This window comes from Betta splendens, chromosome 1 (assembly GCF_900634795.4).
Source record: "Betta splendens chromosome 1, fBetSpl5.4, whole genome shotgun sequence".
NCBI classification, from domain to species: Eukaryota; Metazoa; Chordata; class Actinopteri; order Anabantiformes; family Osphronemidae; genus Betta; species Betta splendens.
Genome location: NC_040881.3, coordinates 4,936,140 through 4,954,579, shown reverse-complemented (window position 1 = coordinate 4,954,579; position 18,440 = coordinate 4,936,140). Strand labels below are relative to the sequence as shown.

Below are 18,440 nucleotides of genomic sequence, written 5' to 3'. Positions count from 1 at the left end.
AATTAACTTTGGCCACATTATCTTAACAATTATAGGTTATGTTACTCATAAGAACTGCACCACAACTGAAAAAGAAAAACTCTTTGTTGTATTAATTTTATTGAACAATTCTTTACTACAGCAATTACACTAGGACATGAAATCATAGCAGTGTTTATTTAAACATCCTGTAAGTGTGTATAGATCTATTTAAATGTGTATTCGTTTGTATGGAAGATAATTCACTCTTTCCCTCACTTAGTTATGGTGTTTGCGTTCATACTTTTCCCACTCCCACTAAGCACAATATATGGTGTTTTCTGAGATTTCTGTTTCTCTTGAAGCAAAGCCACCGTCCCTAGAGGAGTATCACTGCTGCTCATCTTCTTCAGCAGTGCCTCATCCTCCAGCTTTTTCATCCTCCTCTCTGTTTTCATCTTTCCAGACCCTTTTCCATGGAATCGATGTGAAAGCTGTCTGAAAGCTTCTTTTGGAGTGAGTTTCCTTCCAGACTCATCCACATACTCAATGTTGACATCAGGCTTGTAGCTGTCTTTCTCTTTGAATTCTTGAGTGAAGCCTCTGTATTCTTCTCTGCGACTGTACTTATCATCAAAGCCCATCTTGTCCTCAATGCAGTAGTTGTCATTGGGCAGGGCGCCCTTTGTGGCTTTGACGCGGGCTACCTTTTGCATTTGAGTGTCCAGTAGACCTTTGTTTTTGCACAACAGTAAAGCAGCGGCAAGGCCGGAGTTGACAATGGGCTCTTCATCCAAAATGGTGGCGGAGGCTGTGGAGAAATCAGGCGGTTTCTGCTCTTCATCCAAGTTAACAGTGCTCCATCCAACATTATCATCTGCTTCGGAGTCTGAATTTCTTGCATCATCTTTATCATCATCTTGTTCAAAGTCCATAATGTCTTCTTGATCCTCTCGGTTGCCAGACAGTCCATAAGTAGGAATATCGCCCAGAGTTCTGCAAAACTCTGAGGTGGCATTGAAAACAATGTTGTTCTTCTTCTCTGAATCACCTTCATTGTTGCCTTTGGCAGTGACTTTAATCTGAGCCGCCACCTTCTCCGCAGAGTCTTTCAGAAGCTGCTTTTGTTTCAACTTCCTCTGCTTCTCGAGCTGTTTTTGCAGCTCTTGTTCTGCTTCATCCTCCTCAATCAAAGCAGGTTCAGGGGGTGTGAAGTCTTCATCATCGCTAATGTCCATTTCTGCCATCCTGATGTCATCAGACATCTGGGGAATCTCCGGTGGCAATGTAACCACCTGCTTCTCCTTAACTTCCTCCCCTTCCTCATCTAACTGCTTGCGACCTCGTCCCCGCGTCCTGGAGCCAAAATCAGAGCTGCGAGTGTCATCAAGAAGTTTATCTACAGGTATCTGCTTCTCCTTCTTCCTTATTTTTTTCACACGGCATTTTGTCTTTTTAAAGCCCACCATTTCCTGCGGCGTGTAATACTCTGAGGCAATGCTCAGAGCAGGCATTTCTAAGGACTGGGCTTGATTTCGTAGGGCCTCTTTCATGGCCTGGAGCTCCCGCTCTCTCTCTCCGTCAGCAAATCCCCCAGTTTTCAGACGGAAGCTCTTTTTCTTCTCACCTTCAATTTCTTCATCGTACTTTGACAGTATAGAGCGCGGCTTAAACATAACCATGTCATCCACACTCTCCTCTTCTTCATACGGCTTGTAATCTGGCTTTTTCTTTTTCAACTCCACATTCTTTTCTGCTTTTTCTTTGTCCACAATCTCCACATTTACGAGCTCATCCTCTTCCTCGTCGAGTACACCTTTGTCTTGTAGAGTCAGGACGACACTCTTTCCCTCAGTGAACGACTCCACTTTGTGTTGCACCTTGAGTCCCTTCAGATCACGGGATGTGTAGGCCTCCTGTCTGCTTTGTGCAAACTCCTCCTCCACAAGACTGCTCACACCAAACTCCTCATCCATCTCCTCCAGAAGCTTAGCCCTTTTCTCTGCCATTTCTTTTTCCTGGGCCATCTTCCTGCTTCTCTCCACCCAAGCAGCGGTGTCATCAAGCCAGTCATCACCCGCTAAAGATTTAACTTTTCCCAGTTTTTGGTTGAGAATGCGCTTCTCTTTCATAGCTGCAAGTTTCTCTCTCATCTCTTTCTGCTGATTGATGAGAATTGGATTGATAGTCTCAGCCACCATTGGTTCCTCTTTGGTCCCGAGCTCCTTCTTGTTCTCGTTTAACTCCAACGGCTTGAGACCCAGCTTTGCTCTGAGTTTGTTTGTCTCTTCGATGCTGAGAGACGCATCTCCGCTTGCTGACTGTGGTTGCACTTCTGTATTGCTCTCGTCATATCCGACATCAGCTTTCTCCTTTTTCACCCGTGGCTCCCCGGTGCTCCTTTCGCCTCTGCTGCGGCTCTCGCGTCCACTCCTTTCCCTGGACCTGGAGCGCTTTCGTTTGTCTTTGTCGCGGTCTGAAACCTCTCGGTCTCTCTCTCGTTCCTTATGGCGATGTTTCTTGTGTTCGCGACGACGGTCCTCTGTGTCCTTATCGCGGCTCCTTTCCTTGTGCTTCTTTGACGACCCCATTATTTCCTCTGCGGTGCGAACTGCAGAAATAACTCCGAGGCGAGAATATAAAACCCCAAATCCACCTTCGCTTGGATTGAATAAACCTGGAAGAGGTTGTTAGCTTCCCGTCGCTAATTAGCTAGCTCACGTTAGCTTTGGAGGCTATGTGGGCTAACCGACGACAAAACTAAGCGCAAAAGCAAAAAATATACTTTTCGCATCCAAGGCTTATCCGGGGGCAGATGGGGGCGTGAAAGCGTGCCCAGATATTAACTGAACTTAAAGACCGTTTAAAAAACCCATACTCCACGTTCTGGTAACGTTACCGAAATAATACTTAATACTATTTCCTGCAACTCTACTTCCGGCTGTCGCGCGCTGGAGAGTAACTACTGGGGGTTATATCGCCCCCTGCTGTACTGCACTGTTTATTTGTGGCTATGATCAGTATGAGCTGCTGCGTTTAGGACCGAGAAGACGTTTTTATTTATCAAATGATTTGAGCAAGACTGGGAGAGAATTTACAAAGCCATTAACGGCACGGCAGCATGTGACGTACTTTGCACTTTTTCTTTGACAGGTAATGACACACTGCGTTCTCTAAATGTAAGCTAACTTAGCTGGCGCAGTTTTAATAAATATCACTATAGGACAGAACTGTGGCCGCCAGCTGCGCGTGTTGTTAGTCAGTGTGAATGATGCTTAGTCCTGGCAGCTTCACCAAGCGGCGAACCAAAGCTCACTATTCAAAGTTTAGCGACCTCAGACGCGTGTGTGCTACAACGTTCGCCGAGACATTTAAAGTTAGCTCCCTTGTTGGGCGCCTGTTAGCAAGCTAGGCAACATTACCCAGCTGCCTCAGCGTGACTGGCGACGTCTTTGCAGGATTCGTGTGTTTTGATGGACACAACTGATGGAGGAACGAGCGTTAGCGGTTAGCTAGCTGGTGCGGTTCTGGGTCACCGAGTGTTGCCATGGCGATCGTAAGAAGGAACTAGTCGGATAGGTCAGAAACGCTCGAGCTGGCTAAGCTACGTGCTATGTGACTTTGACGCCTGTCCAAGGCAGCTGGAAGGCGAAGCCTCTTAATAGTGGTGCTCCCTGGCTACAAGAGTGCTGTTAACGTTGGCCAACGGGGAGCAGCGACAGAGAGAGCCCGCTAAGACGCTGCGTGGTGGAGGGAATCGGAGCGGGCCACACGCACAACAACGGTAACAACGGTCACAACTCCCAAACTGCGCACGAGCAACGCGCCGGTAGCTGGAAGCTGGTCGTAGTCGGACGCTCAATGTTTACTCATAGCTTTTACGCGTTTTGAAAAGTCATTTTATTCATCGGATTTGCGTTAAAACTTTACGGCACGTTACAGGTAGCCACTTTTTATTATCCAGGTAATATTCACGGAACGCTGGTGTCAGATGTTGGTCACAGTAGCATCGCGTGCATAATTAATGTTTTTTTTAGTTGTTTTCGTGAGGCTGAGCTAATTAAAGTGCCTTTGGACTGTTGTAATCGGCTGTGTGTGGTGACTGGTTTGTTTTGTGAATTCCAGCAAACTGTAGGTGGGTGACATGGCGACTGGAGGCGCTCCGTTCGGTGACAGTGCAGAAGAGCTCCACAACTGGGTTGTTTCCAATGGCAGCCTGGAAGATCGACTCAACAACATGGTGAGGGCGAGTTCAAACCTGATGGAAACTCCAAGCACGCGTGGCAGTATCATCTTCCCCCTAATATTTCACTAGAGGGGCTCCTCAATACTTTCTGTTAACGCGTGTCTTGTTTCAACATGATTTTGTAATTCACAGACCCATGCACAGCTATATGCTTCTCCAGAAGATGCATGTCACCCTTGTGTCATAGGCTTTGCTTACTGATGCAGTTAGATTTCTAACTCAACTTCAAATCTGCAGGACTGGGGTGTGCAGCAGAAAAAACCCAACCGATCCTCTGAGAAAAACAAGAAGAAGTTGCCGGCTGTGGTTGTGGAGAGCCGCCTGACTAATGATATCTCACCAGAGTCCACCCCAGGGGCCGGTCGCAGGAGAGCCCGCACCCCTCATTCCTTCCCTCACATCAAATATACCACTCAGATGTCTGTCCCAGACCAGGCTGAGCTGGACAAGCTGCGTCAGAGGATCAATTTCACCGACCTGGATGAGGTAATATGATGATATACTCGATCAGAAATATGTTTTGTTTGGGTGTAGGATCTGGACATATGTCACATGCTTTTGCACAGTTGTTATTTGTCCACAGATGTGCATGTGGTGCTCTAACAGCCAGTGAATTAATAGCAGACTAAGCCTTCTACTTGATGGAGGTTGCTCGAGTGGCGAGCATTTTCTTTACCAAAGTGTTGAATCATGTTAGTTTACGGCACTTGGGCCGACTGAGTTGTTTTTATGATGCTTTCATAAATAATATTGGAAAGAAATTGGATTCAATGTTTGAATTGAAAACATACTTATCCATTCATTTAAAAGTGGTGTTCATTAAAAAGAGAGACACTAATCAAAACTTGACACTTACTTGATAGTGCCTCACACTTTAAAAATGAAATACCTACAATCTGAAGTGGTGTTTTGTTGGATGTGTGTCTGACTTGTATCCCCTTCTTTTACTCAGAGGAGCATTGGCAGTGATTCGCAGGGTCGTGTCACAACAGCCAACAATCAGCGCCAGGTAGCTGGAGAGACCAAGAAGCCCTACAACTTCCTACCTCTGCATGTAAACACTAACAAAAGCAAGGAGCTGCTCCCTCCCTCCTCTTCGGCCCCAACCACCCCAGCTATCATGAAGGAGGCCAAAAAGCAGAGCCCAGGATTTAGGGATACATTAACTCCCGTGGTTCCTATCAAGGAATCACCGAGGCTCAGTCGTGGCGGTACCGAGAGAGGGCTCTTGGTGCAGAGAGAATATGGAAGAGGACAGTCAAGAATAGACAGCAGTCAGGTAATATAATATCAATGATTAAAACTATAAACAGATTTTATTAGACAAATTGTTTTTTTTGGAGTCTGAATAGGATGTTCCGGTATAATAATAAGACACTCCTTTTATCTTTAATGTAAACTAGATATTTATTTTGTATGGGCATATGACATTGCCTGTATCACTACTCTCTACTCTGTTACTGTGAATCCAGAAATAGGATGAAAGTGAGGCAGAGTTTGTGCCGCTGAATCCAGGCTGTATTTAGGGCAATTTATAAATATGCCACCCTTGGAGCCCAGTGAGTTTTGTGCCCAGCCCCCCTTTCTGCCCTTGTTTTGTCCAGACTGAGCTCCTGCTACAGATGCTCGCTCACCTTTCCTTATGTCGTTCTGTTTCTGTTCTTCATTTACTGCTACGAAACCCACACCCATACACCATACACCTCTTTTTGTGCTCCTAGGTTGTGAGCAAACTGGTACAGATCAGAGAGTACATAAGTAAGGTGAGCTCCATGCGCGATGACCTGGTGGAGAAGAATGATGTGCCGGCAAATGTGGAGCGTCTTTCTCAACTTATCGACCACCTCAAGGAGAAGGAGAAGTCCTATTTACGGTTTCTGCAGAAGATGCTGGTAGGTTTATGTGTTGTTTCTACAAATCTAACTTTTTGTAGGGTTAGAGTTAGGAAATAGAAAATCAGATTTAGAGTTTTTACTATGCTGGAAGATTAATATTTTCAAATGCGTTGTATCGTGCCTGTAGCCTAAATTGAATGTGTTTTTGTTGTAAAGCAGCCTGTGATGCATATATTTATAATGGTTATTCATCTCTGGCTTGAAACGCTAACAGTGGAGTCATGTTTCATGTGATGGTACAATCAGGACATGGGCTGCAACCTTTGTTGGTTGTGTTTTTTTTTCTGATTGCTGCAACTTTAAGTAGTAAAGCAAGTAAGTAAGTACCTTTTAATCGAGGTAACCATTTATCTTTTAATCGAAGTTTTTTATATTAATATTAATAATAATAATAATAATAATAATAATAATAATAATAATAATAATAATAATAATAATAATAATATTGTTATTGTTATTGTTATTGTTATTGTTATTGTTATTATTATTATTATTATTATTATTATTATTATTATTATTATTATTATTATTATTATGTTGTTGTTGTTTGGTCTATGAAGTTCTATCTAGTGGAGTTGTGTGAGAAACCTTAATGAAGTTGCCTTTGTTGTATGACTTTTTCAGTTTTCAAGGTCCAAAAAGCATGTATTCATGTATTTTCACAGGCACGGGAGAATGAAGAAGATTATGGGGGGACCCTTGACTCTGCAGTGGGCTCAGGTTCTCTGGCAGTGAGCACTACTCTAAACATTGAGGTTCACTCGCCTGATACTTCAAATGCAACGGTGTTTACATTTGTTCTAAATTTTCTTTGCATATGTATATATATTTTATTAGAAATTCCTACATGGAGAAAACGCGCAGTTTGTTTTTTATTGTGCCAGTGCAGTGTCTATAGTTTAACAGATTTGCTGTTGTTGGTTTTGAGTGACTCTGCATTTGTAATGCTTCCTGGGTGATAATCTTGTAGGGCGGCAGACCAGAATCTGTGTGTGTGGACGAGAAGGAAGAGTTGGAGAATCTGTGTAAGCAGCATGATTTGCTGAAGAAAATGCTGGCGCAGCAAGAGCAGCTCAGGGCCCTGCAGGGCCGACAGGAGGCACTGATGGCCATGCAGCACAGTGCAGAACAAGCACTGGCTGTGATTGAAGACACTGGTGAGAGGCACAGACGTATTCACGGCTCAGTGTAGACTAATAGTTGTGTGTGAAGTCTAGGATGATGATCATCAAGAACATTCTGCTGTTGCGTGCGTGTGTGCGTGTGTGCGTGTGTGCGTGTGTGCGTGTGTGCGTGTGTGTGTGTGTGTGTGTGTAAAGATCCACTGTATTTACAATCATAGTATCTTGTTTTTGTCAGTATATTCGGTATAGTATTTCAGTGAAAAATAAAATTTTAATTTTATTTTTTATTTTACATTTGTGATTAGTTGTCACAGAAACCACAGGCAGTGTGTCAGGCTTGAGCATCACGTCAGAACTGAATGAAGAGCTAAATGAATTGATCCAGCGATTCCACAATCAGCTTCATGACTCTCAGGTAGACACCACAGCGGGGCTTCTATCTTCTCCTTGAATAATGTCATCTTTAAACATTTTGCCCAACTTAGCTGCCTACCTATGTGTGTTTTTCAGGCTTTGTTATTTTCGAAATGAAGTGAAACATTCTTTGACTGATATGTCATAATTCTTAAATATATTTTATGAAGATTTTTCTATCAATTTCTTACAATCTGCAGTATTTGCATTTTAAGACTTATTTTATTGTTTGTTTCTTCCAGACCAAAGCAGTGCCAGACAACCGTCGTCAGGCAGAGAGTCTTTCCCTATCCAGAGAGGTGAGCTGGTCTAGGTCTCCCCAGGCTATGGGTCCACCTCAGCACAGACCTCTTCTCCACTCAGCCTCAGGCCCTCAAATTGGTCTTGATACAGGAGCAACAGCTGCTAGCACCAAACTCACCAAGCTCCAAGAGCTCCAAGACAAAAAACAAACTATGGACAAGATACTTCAGGAGTTGCATTCACTCAGAGACCAGACTCTCAATAATAATTCATGTAAGACTATTAAAAGTTTTTTCCTTTCGCATTTTTCACCACCATGTGTTAATCAAGTCCATGTGGTGCCCTTCAGGTCGTGGCTTGCCAACACAGTACAGTCTGAGTATGGGAGGATCTTCAGATTGTCCACCTTCTCTCTGTCCTAGTGGGGCATCAGTTTCCACTTCCTTTCATCCTTCACTCGCAGAACAGCAGAACAGCTCTAACTCCACAGACAAACTCAGGTACACAACGTCAAGTGGTTGAATAGGCAGGTCAGGTTTCAGCAGCAGAGAGAGATGTGGGTGGTGTACTATTATCTTTCTTCCACAAAACATGTCTAGTTGTTGACAGGCTTCAGCCTTTGTTTTTGAACCCGCTTCATGGTGTGCTTTTCTACAGGGAACTCTGTACCTAGCAGGGGTAGTTGGAAAGGCATTGTTCTTGTGTCATATAACCTTTCAAGAATTAAGCCTTCTGTATGTACACTGTCTGTTCCTCTATTTTGTTGCTCCCTTCAGAAAGCTAAAGGAAGTCCACAAGCGTTTGAATGAGCTGCGAGAATTGGTTCAGTACTATGAACAGACTTCTGATATGATGGTGGATGCTGTCAATGAGAATGTGAAAGAGGCTGATGATGAAGAGGAGGAGGAAGATGAGACAGAGGACAGTTCTATGTTTGAGGCCATGTTTGACTCTGAACAGGAGAACCGCCATCCTGTGACTAATATCAGGTGGGCATTTTCATTACATAATTATATATTATAATTATTAAAACATGTGATCCAGAGCTGTGTACTGTGTTGACATTCATATCTATAATAGTCACTACCTTGTGTCTGTCTAGAAACTCCCAGCGCAGTGGAAACTGGACGGACTTAAACAGCCTGACCAACGGACGGAGTGTAAGAAGTGGTGCCGCTAACAACCGTGATGGCAGACTTAACACAGAGTGCGAGATCAACAACCGGTCGGCAGCCAACCTCCGTAGCCTCAACATCTCCTCAGTTATAGGTACTCTTGTATATACCAACAGCCCACTGTTGCATTGTAATATTATTAAATGATTAAATCAAAGCAATTTTATGGATGTTTTATTATAAAACAAAAAATGCACAATGACTAAGACTCTTGAAAACCTAGTAAAAGTAGAAAGATGCTTGAGTAGTACAGTTGCCCAACATCCTTGAATTCAAAGTTTTCTTGAATCTTTAAATACTATTTTTGTGTCATTGCTCCCATTTAGATTGTCAGTACAATAGGGACACATCTTATAATGAAGTGAAGGATGAGGATGAAGAAGAGGAAGGTGTTGATAATGAAGTGCCACAGGCTGTTGCTCCAGACAGTGAGGCATCAGGATCTAGTCGGAGAAGCAGCTTGGATGGAAGTTTTGCCCAGAATGCACATCGACAAACTGCGAAGCAAAAACTCCAGCAGCTGAAGGAACTTGTAGCAATGGTTCAGGTAAGACAGATGTTTAACACTATATAGAGTCTGACTAATTTACTTTTAATTTTATAGAACAAAATAATTGTGACTAATTTGTAAAAATTTTTTTTTTTTTGCCTGTATCCAGAGTGACGACACCGATGCCACAACTGCGAATGAGGAGGAAGCTTTACATCAGCAGCCGAACAATACCAGAGCCACTCCATCTAGGTCACAAGGATCCGGATCTAAACAGAATGCCAGAGATCTGACCCTCTCTAGCAAGGCCAGGTACTAATAAAATGAGCATAAAAGACCCCTAGAAGCCTGTTATTGGGGTTTTAACTGTTTTTTTTCCCTATTGTGTTAAACATACACAGAGAAAAGCTATATGAGGAGAAGCTGCTTCAGCAGAAGCAAGAGTTAAAGCAGCTGCATGAAGAGCGCCAGAGGCTCATTGAGATACAAGGCAAGATCCAAGACCTTCAGTGGGCTTGCCCTGACCTCCAGGTACTCACTTCTTGCTGAACCTGACCCTTGATAAATTAAATACTTGATATTTGTTGGCTGGTTTAGTCAGGTGTCGCCAACAAACTGACAAGTGCAAAACTGCTGTTTCTGTAAAGGCTAATTAACTCTTGCACTCTATTTCCAGTCATCTGTGTCCAGCACTGCGAGCCAGCAAGGCTTGCTGAGGAAGGTCCCAATAGCAGTTTCCACTCCAGCCACTGTTCAGGCTTCTTCATCCTCCAAAACTAACCCCATTGTACTCAAACCTACTGCTCCAGAAGCAGCTACATCTTCAGTCACTGACAATGAGGTAAAGCCTTCTGCATTAGTGACACTGCACAATGTGAACCTTTTCAATTGTGGTAACTCACCTCCTCATATTATTGGGCTGCCAGCAGCTTTGGTCAGAGATGCGTCGCCACCAGATCCTGCGGGAAGAATTGCGTCAACGTAGAAAACACTTGGAGTCCTTGATGGCTGAACACCAGAGACGTAGTGGTCTCAACGATTCCCCTTGCCAGACTGAAGATCAAGATGGCCTCGCTACGCCCCCACAAACTGTTAGTAGGGATGAAAGGTAGGAGAGAAAGTGCTACAGGTGGCTGCTTTATAGATCATAGAGGATTTAAGTGATTGGTAAACGTTTTCTGATGTTTGACTAGGACGATGGCGACCTGGGGTTCCACTCCCTGTAACCTGGATGGTGATGATGAGGATGAATATCAATCAGAGGTGGGTGTAGAAGAGGAAGAAGAGCAGGAAGAATGTACAGAGAGCAGCTCTGATGAAGACGACATCCACATCTACTCATCAAGCAGGAACCAATGCTCCTACAGTAACAGAAACAACCATGGAAGGTGCAAAAAACAAGTTCTGTCACTGTTAATGGATTCACCTTTTGTTCATTTTTTTTAAGTAAATGATGTGCTCAATTTCTTCTGTGTCCAGTAATCTGAAGCCCCCACCAGCTTTCTCAGGTGATGATAGTCGACATTTTCAAAACAAGACTCAGGCCAAACAACAGCACCAACAGTCCAGAAGCCTAAACCAGTCTGTGAGCCAGCAGGCAGGTGCTCGACGGCAAGAAAACCTACGCTGGGCATCCGAGCTCTCATTTATTGAAGGCTCATGCCAGTGGCAGGACCAAGTCAACCAGCTGCAGAAACAGCTGGACTTCAGCACCAGCATGTGTCAAACGCTCCTGCAGGACCAGCAGGTTTGTCTTTCAGATTTGTTTACTCTTTGGTTACTTTTACATTCTATGGGTTTTCTGCATTTATGGCATTTGGGAATCATGTAATTTGTATGCAAATACAAAGGAGTAAATTAAAGGCTTTGCTGTTGTCTTGTATCTTGTTTTACAGATGTTGTCGTACATGTTGCAAACCCTGCTGACAGGTCAGTACAGCGTGTTACCTAACAATCTGTCATCCCCACAAGTCCACCTGGTCATGCACCAGCTCAACCAGTGTTACACCCAGCTGGCTTGGCAACAAAACAATGTACAAAGGTGAAGGCATTCATATACACTTGTTCCAATTTTGTTAGTATAACATGGTTATGTCATGTTTAACTTTTTTTTTTTTGCATTTCCTCCAGACTAAAGCAGGTCCTGAACGACCTTGTGCAGCAGCAGCAGCAGCAGCAGCAGCCTTCCTCATCAGCGGGTTGGCAAACACAGAAGCAGACCTCATCCCAGGAATCTAATTCTGGCCCCTCAGCTTCTCCTGGTGTCTTTCTCCCTTTCTCCTCTGCCCAACATCCTTTAGCCAACAACTTGTCAACTACTGCCTTATCGCCATTCCCTCCTGGTAACAATGCATTTATTAAAGTTGTCCAAATGTTCTGGATTTATTATGCATCAGCTTTTTGGACTATTAGCATGCTAACTTTAAGTGTTTTCTTATTCTATAGGCTTTAACATGTGTCCGCCGTTTCCTGCTGCTCTGGGTGAGTTCCCTCAGGGTGCAACAGGCCAGGCTTCTCCTGACCACCACAAGCAGCAGTTGGACCCCAACACTTCTATCAAAACGGAATACATGAGTTTTCCTCCTCCACTGCAACGCTCTCCTCTTAACACTGCTACAGAAAGAGAGTATGTAAAACAATGTAACACATAAAACATGTTTATATTTAAATATATATGACATTTATTTGTGTAATATTGTTTATTAATGTTTTATTTCAGACCAGCTAAATGGCTTAACACCAGTTATGCAAACAACACCGTCCACCATCGGCCGTCGAAAAATGAACCTCAACAGTCGTTATCCTCGTCCCCCGTGTTCAACCACCAGTCACAACCTCAAGACTTTGACCAGGCGTCGCAGGAAAGTTTCAGCAGCATGCCAGGTCCTGTTGATCCCGCCACCGTTACAAAGACTTTCAAGGCTGGACACAAGGCCTCTGCCAAAGCCAACCTCGCCTCCCGCAGTAAAACTCCCAATTCCAAGAGTCGCCGCAGGAGGAGCAAAGGACATAACAAGAACAGTAAAGGTATGAAAGCAAAACAGTGTCACTTTAAATGTGTAGCCAAAACCCTATGCCCCACTGTGGGTCTTTTCAGGTTATGGTCAGTAATATATAGACAGGAGTACATATAGTTGTAACTAATTAAATTAAATGGTAAAATTAGTTTCATAATGGTAAAAGAATTATGATGAAATGTTTTATAAGACTGTGTTTTTGGCTATGCTTTAATTGAATTGAGTGGTGACATATCCTATTTGTTCCTTCGTTTTACTCCTCAGTGTATGAGAGTGACAGTGTTAGCAGCACTGCAGACTTCACCCAGGAGAGGGCAGCTGCGTCTCGTCAAAAAGATCAGAACCAGAGTTTATTGGATAAGCTGACTCAAGAGAAACTAGACAGCAAAACTAAGCCTGGGAATAAACGAAATGACCTCTCTTCAGGTATAACTGAATCTGCACATCTGCACCATCCTTGGTTGTTTGTGTCAGTGTCTTTTATGTTTACATACATTTAATACACACATCAGTCTCTCTGTCTCTGCATTAGTCGACTTTTCAATTATAACATTTTGTTCTTTTTGTATAGTTTCTGTTTTCTTTGCACATTTTCATGACCACCTGTTTAATTATGGGTTCATTTATTTTGTTGTCACTTTAATTTATGTTACTCACAGCCTATGCTTGGAGAACACCCTTCCTCTCTAACAGAATTGCATGCACAGAAGCACCAGGTAAACTCACCATTCCGATCCAAGCATTAATCGCTTCTCTCCTAAACACCTCATTCTTGTTCTATTTTTGGCTTTAACATAAACGGGTGTTTCTAAGCACGAGGACAAATGACAGTTACTGTGTCATTCATGAATGAGATCGTGCACATGTCTAACAAACCTCACACTGTCACATCTTGTAGATGCGAGCAGTGATTTCTCACTCTTTGAAGCACTGAGGGAGACCATTTACTCTGAAGTGGCTACTTTGATATCTCAGAATGAGTCCCGACCCCACTTTCTCATTGAACTTTTCCATGAGCTGCAGCTGCTCAACACCGACTACTTACGGCAGAGGGCACTGTATTCCCTACAGGTATGTGTTGTTAACTTCAGGCTCGTAGTAAAATATTTTTAGAAATGGTGTTCAGTCCGAAAGGTTTTTTGAGTAACTTTTTAACATTGCTCTACAGATTAAATTTAGATTTCTTGAATGGAAAAATAAGACTATTTTCAAATTTAAACTAATATTGTAAAGTAATTTTAGTCACTGTATGCTGTTTTTTTTCTACCATTGTGTTTCTGTCAGGATATCGTTACCAGACATTTGGCAGAGAAGAGTGCGGCTGAGGACCAGTTGCCTCCTCTTGGTCCTGTGGTGTGGACTGCAGGCTCTCAGTCTGAGCTGACACCCAGTGAGAGCCTAGCCACCAGTGATGCAGTAAGAGACACCCTATTGCCTTTCAACGTGCTGTTCTCACATTTTTGCCAATCTGTTTGTTCCCTTCTCTTGAAGCTTTTGTCTGTTTTGAAAATTTTCTTCTCAAAGCTCAATAGTCATCCTTTCTGCCTCATTTCTATTTGCTTCTTTATATTTCAGTGCAGGTTAAGTTAATTTCTTGCTCATCTCTGTCTCCTATTTTTCTTTTTATTCTCTGATATTCAATCCCCCTTATTCATTTATTTTCATGTTTGAATTTAACTTGACAGGAAGACTTCAGAGGCTTTTTGTTCTGGGCCAAGGTCCCCAGAGTTACGCTAATTGGAAGCCAACCTCTTGTCTGTCTATATAATGCTTTTGTTCACAGTGATGGATGAAATGTCTTAACTTGTGTGTTTGTGAAAAGTATACAGAAGCTACTACTGCTTTTGTGTGGGTTCATGTTTTGATCATAAAATAAACAAATAAACTAAATTTGGACATTAATATGAATTATTTATACTTGGTGAATATGCCTCAAAGCACAACCTTTCTATTTTTCAGGAGGTGGTGGAGAAAAACCTTAGGCTCACACAAGACACAGTGAAGAAGAGGGATGATGCTGAATCCATGGACAATGACAGCACCATGTCAACCTCCTCCAATCTGGAACCATTTGCTAATGATGATCTGGGTACAGTTTTACATGTAGTACCTTTTTGATTTTGGAGTTAAAGCTTGGGAAAATCTTGTCATTCTCTGTACATGGAGCTGGAGGGCTTTGCTTATTTCACTAACTGTAGTAAATTAAGTACAGGTTCTTGGGCTTGTCTCAGTAAAGCAACCAGATTTAACTTCAGGATCAATTATTCAGAACAAAACATACTTCTTAGAAGATTGAAAGCAGACAAATGAACTCTGAAAACCTTTGTCAAAAATAAACAGCATGCTTTGATGCTGTAGGGTAAACCTGGTTGCACATGCATTAATATCCATTACTGTCTCCTCTCTTCATTGGTTTTTCAACTTGTATCCTGTTTTTGTCTCTTCCTGGTATCCTTTCTGCTACTCTAATAGGCAACACAGTGATTCATTTAGACAAAGCTCTGGCCAGGATTAGGGAGTATGAGCGCATGAAGCTTAAAGCTGAATTTACCCCCTGCAATGGCAGCACTGCAGGTGCAGCTGGTTCTGATGCCGCAATTGCTGACCATCCTTCTGCTAACCCTGCTGAACCAGTGGAAGGTACCCAGTCACATAGGCCTGCCAGATAAAAAACATGTGTACAGACCTACAGCGATCAGTGTCTCTCTTACACATTTAATTCTGATGAACACATTTTTTTTTTGTGAACAGGAGGTGAAGCTGGTGATGTGCACTGTCCTCAGATTGACACCCAGCAGTTGGATCGTCAGATCAAAGCCATCATGACGGAGGTCATTCCTTTCCTTAAGGTGAGGTAACCAACCAGAGTAAAAAAAGGTGGAAATAGCATTTGAAGATTAAAGGTCAATAATTTCTAAAAAATAACTGATTTGAAAGTGGGTTGTCGAATTACTGTTGGTGCGCTGACTACATCTCTGAATATGAACTGTTATTTAATTTGCCGCCTTTTAATTAGGAGAACATGGACGAGGTATGTTCCCTCCAGCTTCTAACATCTGTACGGCGCATGGTCCTCACGCTCACCCAGCAGAATGATGAAAGCAAAGAGTTTGTCCGCTTTTTCCACAAACAGCTGGGTGGCATCTTGCAGGTACAACCAGTGGCAAATGGCCCCAAACAGTGGTGGTACATAAGAGCCATTCTAAGACTTGATCCTATTGTTGTTTTCTACCAGGACTCTCTCAGTAAATTTGTGGGCCGTACTCTGAAGGACTGCGGGGAGGACCTTTTGGTGGAAATCTCAGAGATTCTCTTCAATGAACTGGCTTTCTTTAAGCTAATGCAGGATTTGGACAGCAACAGCAGCAGCATTGCACTGGCAGCCAAACACAGAAATAAAAAGAGGACCGAGAAACCCAGAACAAAGAACAGTCCCAGGGTGAGCTTTTGTGTCTTAGTAATATCACTATTAGATGTCTTTGGTGAAGAATAACTTTTTTTCATGCACACTTTCCTCCTCCTGGTGTTACTTTTATTCCCCCTTTAGGAAAATCCAGTGGCTGGATCGTTTTCGCCAGCATACACAGATGAAGACAAGGTAAGTCATTTTGTTACAGCTTCTAAAAACAGTCACCATTCATTACACCAGCAAATGGTATTAAAATAGTTTTTTTGTTTTTATTTACCAAGGACCAAGATGAAGCTGAGCAAGCAGGCGATTCTACCCTTCAGGAGCTTTACCTGCAGACGGAGAAAAAGAATAGCCAGAGCAGTGAGGCCTCAGACCTGGAGGAGGAAGATGAGGGACATGGACAGAGAATGCCTCTTTCAATCAGTAAGTGAGAGTTATTTTTGTCTATTTGTGAAGAAGCAACATCCTAAAAAGAGTAGAAAGTCAGGTCTACCCTAGTTTTAATAAATGTAAAGCAATACAAATACTCTGTATGCAAAATATACCTTTTAGCAGTATATGGGGTTAGTTCAGTCCTGCTCAAAGAGAATATTCACTTTTACATGCATTGATTATATATGTATCATAATTCCGCCTAGGCCTTTCCAAAGCAGAGACTCAGGCCCTGACGAACTACGGCAGTGGGGAGGATGAGAATGAAGAGGAGGAAATCGAGGAATTTGAGGCAGGACCTGTAGAGGTCCAAACGTCCCTGCAGGCTTCTGCTGATGGACAGATGGAGCAGGAGGTCAGAGCTGCGCAGACTGTTGTTCTTTCCAAACAGTGGTGGCCTTGTCTCATTCTGACCTGTAATTGTGTTCTGTTACAGGGGACCACAGCTACTGAAGGCCAGGAGACAAAAACTGAACAGACGAATTCAGAGAATGAGGGTGAGAATTGAATTCAAAGTGCATTTCATGTATTTAGAAATCTGGTAGTTTCATATGTCTGGTTAGTTTAATGATGTGTTTTGTCAAACATTTTCTGGCAGAAATTAAAGTGGCAGTTGAGGCTGTGGATTCCACAGTAGACGAACAAACCACAGTGGAGAGTCATGAGGAAGACAGTAAAGGTGGGGAAGCTGCTGTTGCTGCTTCAGAAGAAAATACTGTCTTCCACAGTCAGGACATCTCAAAGGAGCCGATGTCCACGAGCAGCCCTGACACCGACTCGCCTGTCATGATCAATGTAGATGTAAGTTTAAACTATGCGTCCTAATTTGTACCGAGTGTTGCCTCGACATTTAATCAGCGTTGCTCCCCAGTAAAATGTAAATGTAGTTACTCTTCTTTATTCTTGGTATTGGGGCAGGAGATGGGCTCAGGTAACACAAGCCAGAAGTCTGACGAGGAAGACTTTGTCAAGGTGGAAGATCTGCCACTGCAGCTCACAGTCATGTGCGAGGTAGGTAACGGTTCCCATTCAAGAACAGTGAAGATGTCACATGGCTGGTTTGGGGTCTGTTTGCTGTAATTGTTCTAATGAGACACTGCCATGTTAGGAGGAGCTTCAGAAGAGGATCGTCGAGGAGCAACAGAATAACAACCTGTCGGTAGAAATCCTCAACGGTAACACCGGACCAATGACTGGGCTGGTGGGAAATGCTCAAGCCCTGAAGGAACCAGGTTAGTTAAACAGTTACTAAGCAACATAAGGCGATGGCGTAAGCAGTTTGATTGTTTTCGTAATGTGATACATTAGCAATAATGGCTTCCTTTTTGTCTTTTCCAGACACCACTGATTCGCCGAGTATCTAAGGAATCATACAGATGTCTCAACATTCACCCTTTTTAGCAACACTATGGTTACACACTGTTCCAGATGTGCTAGTTTTTAAGAGCAGCCTGTGTGACTCTCACAAAAAACTAAGTCTCTACAAACGTAGATTATTTTATGGATGTTTAATGTGATTTATTGGTTATCTGGGAAGGGGTTATCTCTAGGCTGCTGATTACCAACAGTTAAGCCTCTGTTTAGTCTTTATAGTAAGTAAACTGCTGTTCAGATCTGCCTTAGTCTTCTCTGTTCTGGGATCACTTTGACAAGTTGTGACCTTTTTGTGTTTTGTTTGTCTTGGTCCTGCCTTACTATTGTGCAGCTCATCTTTCCTGCACTTAATTCCTAATTATAAAAAGATTACATTAGGATAAAAGTAAGCCGTCTCCCGGCTGATGTGAGCTAATTGTTTCCCTGGCTTAAACACTCTTTATCCTTTACATCAGAGCTTCAAGCTCTGACTTAGATTTTATCTCAGACACATCTTTATATACCATTTGTTCTGTTCTGTAATGGTTAGTCTTCATTGATTTTCATGCAATTAAAATGTTAAAGTTTTAAATAATAAAATGCTGAAACTTTAGTTTTAGTTGGTTTGGGCTTTTGTCCTGCTGCTGCTTCAAGATCTTCAGATCCACTGTAGTACCTAAA

At 42.8% G+C, this 18,440-nt stretch overlaps 2 protein-coding genes across 7 annotated transcripts; one reads left to right on the top strand and one right to left on the bottom strand.

Moving 5' to 3' along the window:
• Positions 1 to 80: 80 nt before the first annotated feature.
• sart1 (spliceosome associated factor 1, recruiter of U4/U6.U5 tri-snRNP) lies at positions 81 to 2,864 on the bottom strand. Its single transcript, XM_029156458.3, has one exon. The coding sequence runs from the start codon at positions 2,547 to 2,549 to the stop codon at positions 234 to 236; it is 2,316 nt and encodes a 771-aa protein (XP_029012291.1). The 5' UTR covers positions 2,550 to 2,864; the 3' UTR covers positions 81 to 233.
• A 95-nt stretch (positions 2,865 to 2,959) lies between these two features.
• Positions 2,960 to 18,372, top strand: pcm1 (pericentriolar material 1). 6 transcript variants are annotated; one of them, XM_029156299.2, is made up of 40 exons: positions 2,960 to 3,111; positions 4,084 to 4,198; positions 4,442 to 4,690; positions 5,157 to 5,483; positions 5,926 to 6,096; positions 6,765 to 6,884; positions 7,070 to 7,256; positions 7,529 to 7,638; positions 7,880 to 8,153; positions 8,230 to 8,380; positions 8,657 to 8,869; positions 8,983 to 9,149; positions 9,382 to 9,602; positions 9,715 to 9,857; positions 9,947 to 10,076; positions 10,222 to 10,386; positions 10,472 to 10,653; positions 10,739 to 10,933; positions 11,025 to 11,292; positions 11,441 to 11,586; positions 11,676 to 11,887; positions 11,991 to 12,171; positions 12,265 to 12,572; positions 12,827 to 12,988; positions 13,222 to 13,278; positions 13,461 to 13,633; positions 13,847 to 13,978; positions 14,522 to 14,651; positions 15,035 to 15,202; positions 15,314 to 15,411; positions 15,579 to 15,713; positions 15,798 to 16,001; positions 16,110 to 16,160; positions 16,253 to 16,397; positions 16,613 to 16,761; positions 16,843 to 16,903; positions 17,005 to 17,207; positions 17,325 to 17,417; positions 17,515 to 17,638; positions 17,745 to 18,372. In XM_029156299.2, exons 2-40 carry the CDS (start codon positions 4,103 to 4,105, stop codon positions 17,768 to 17,770), a joined length of 6,327 nt encoding a protein of 2,108 aa, XP_029012132.1. In that variant the 5' UTR covers positions 2,960 to 3,111; positions 4,084 to 4,102; the 3' UTR covers positions 17,771 to 18,372. The 6 variants fall into 6 exon arrangements, with proteins under 6 accessions (XP_029012132.1, XP_055368151.1, XP_055368152.1 ...); XM_029156327.3 differs by having other exon boundaries at positions 2,961 to 3,111; positions 10,475 to 10,653; XM_055512174.1 differs by lacking the exon at positions 2,960 to 3,111 and adding an exon at positions 3,328 to 3,742.
• Positions 18,373 to 18,440: the final 68 nt, after the last annotated feature.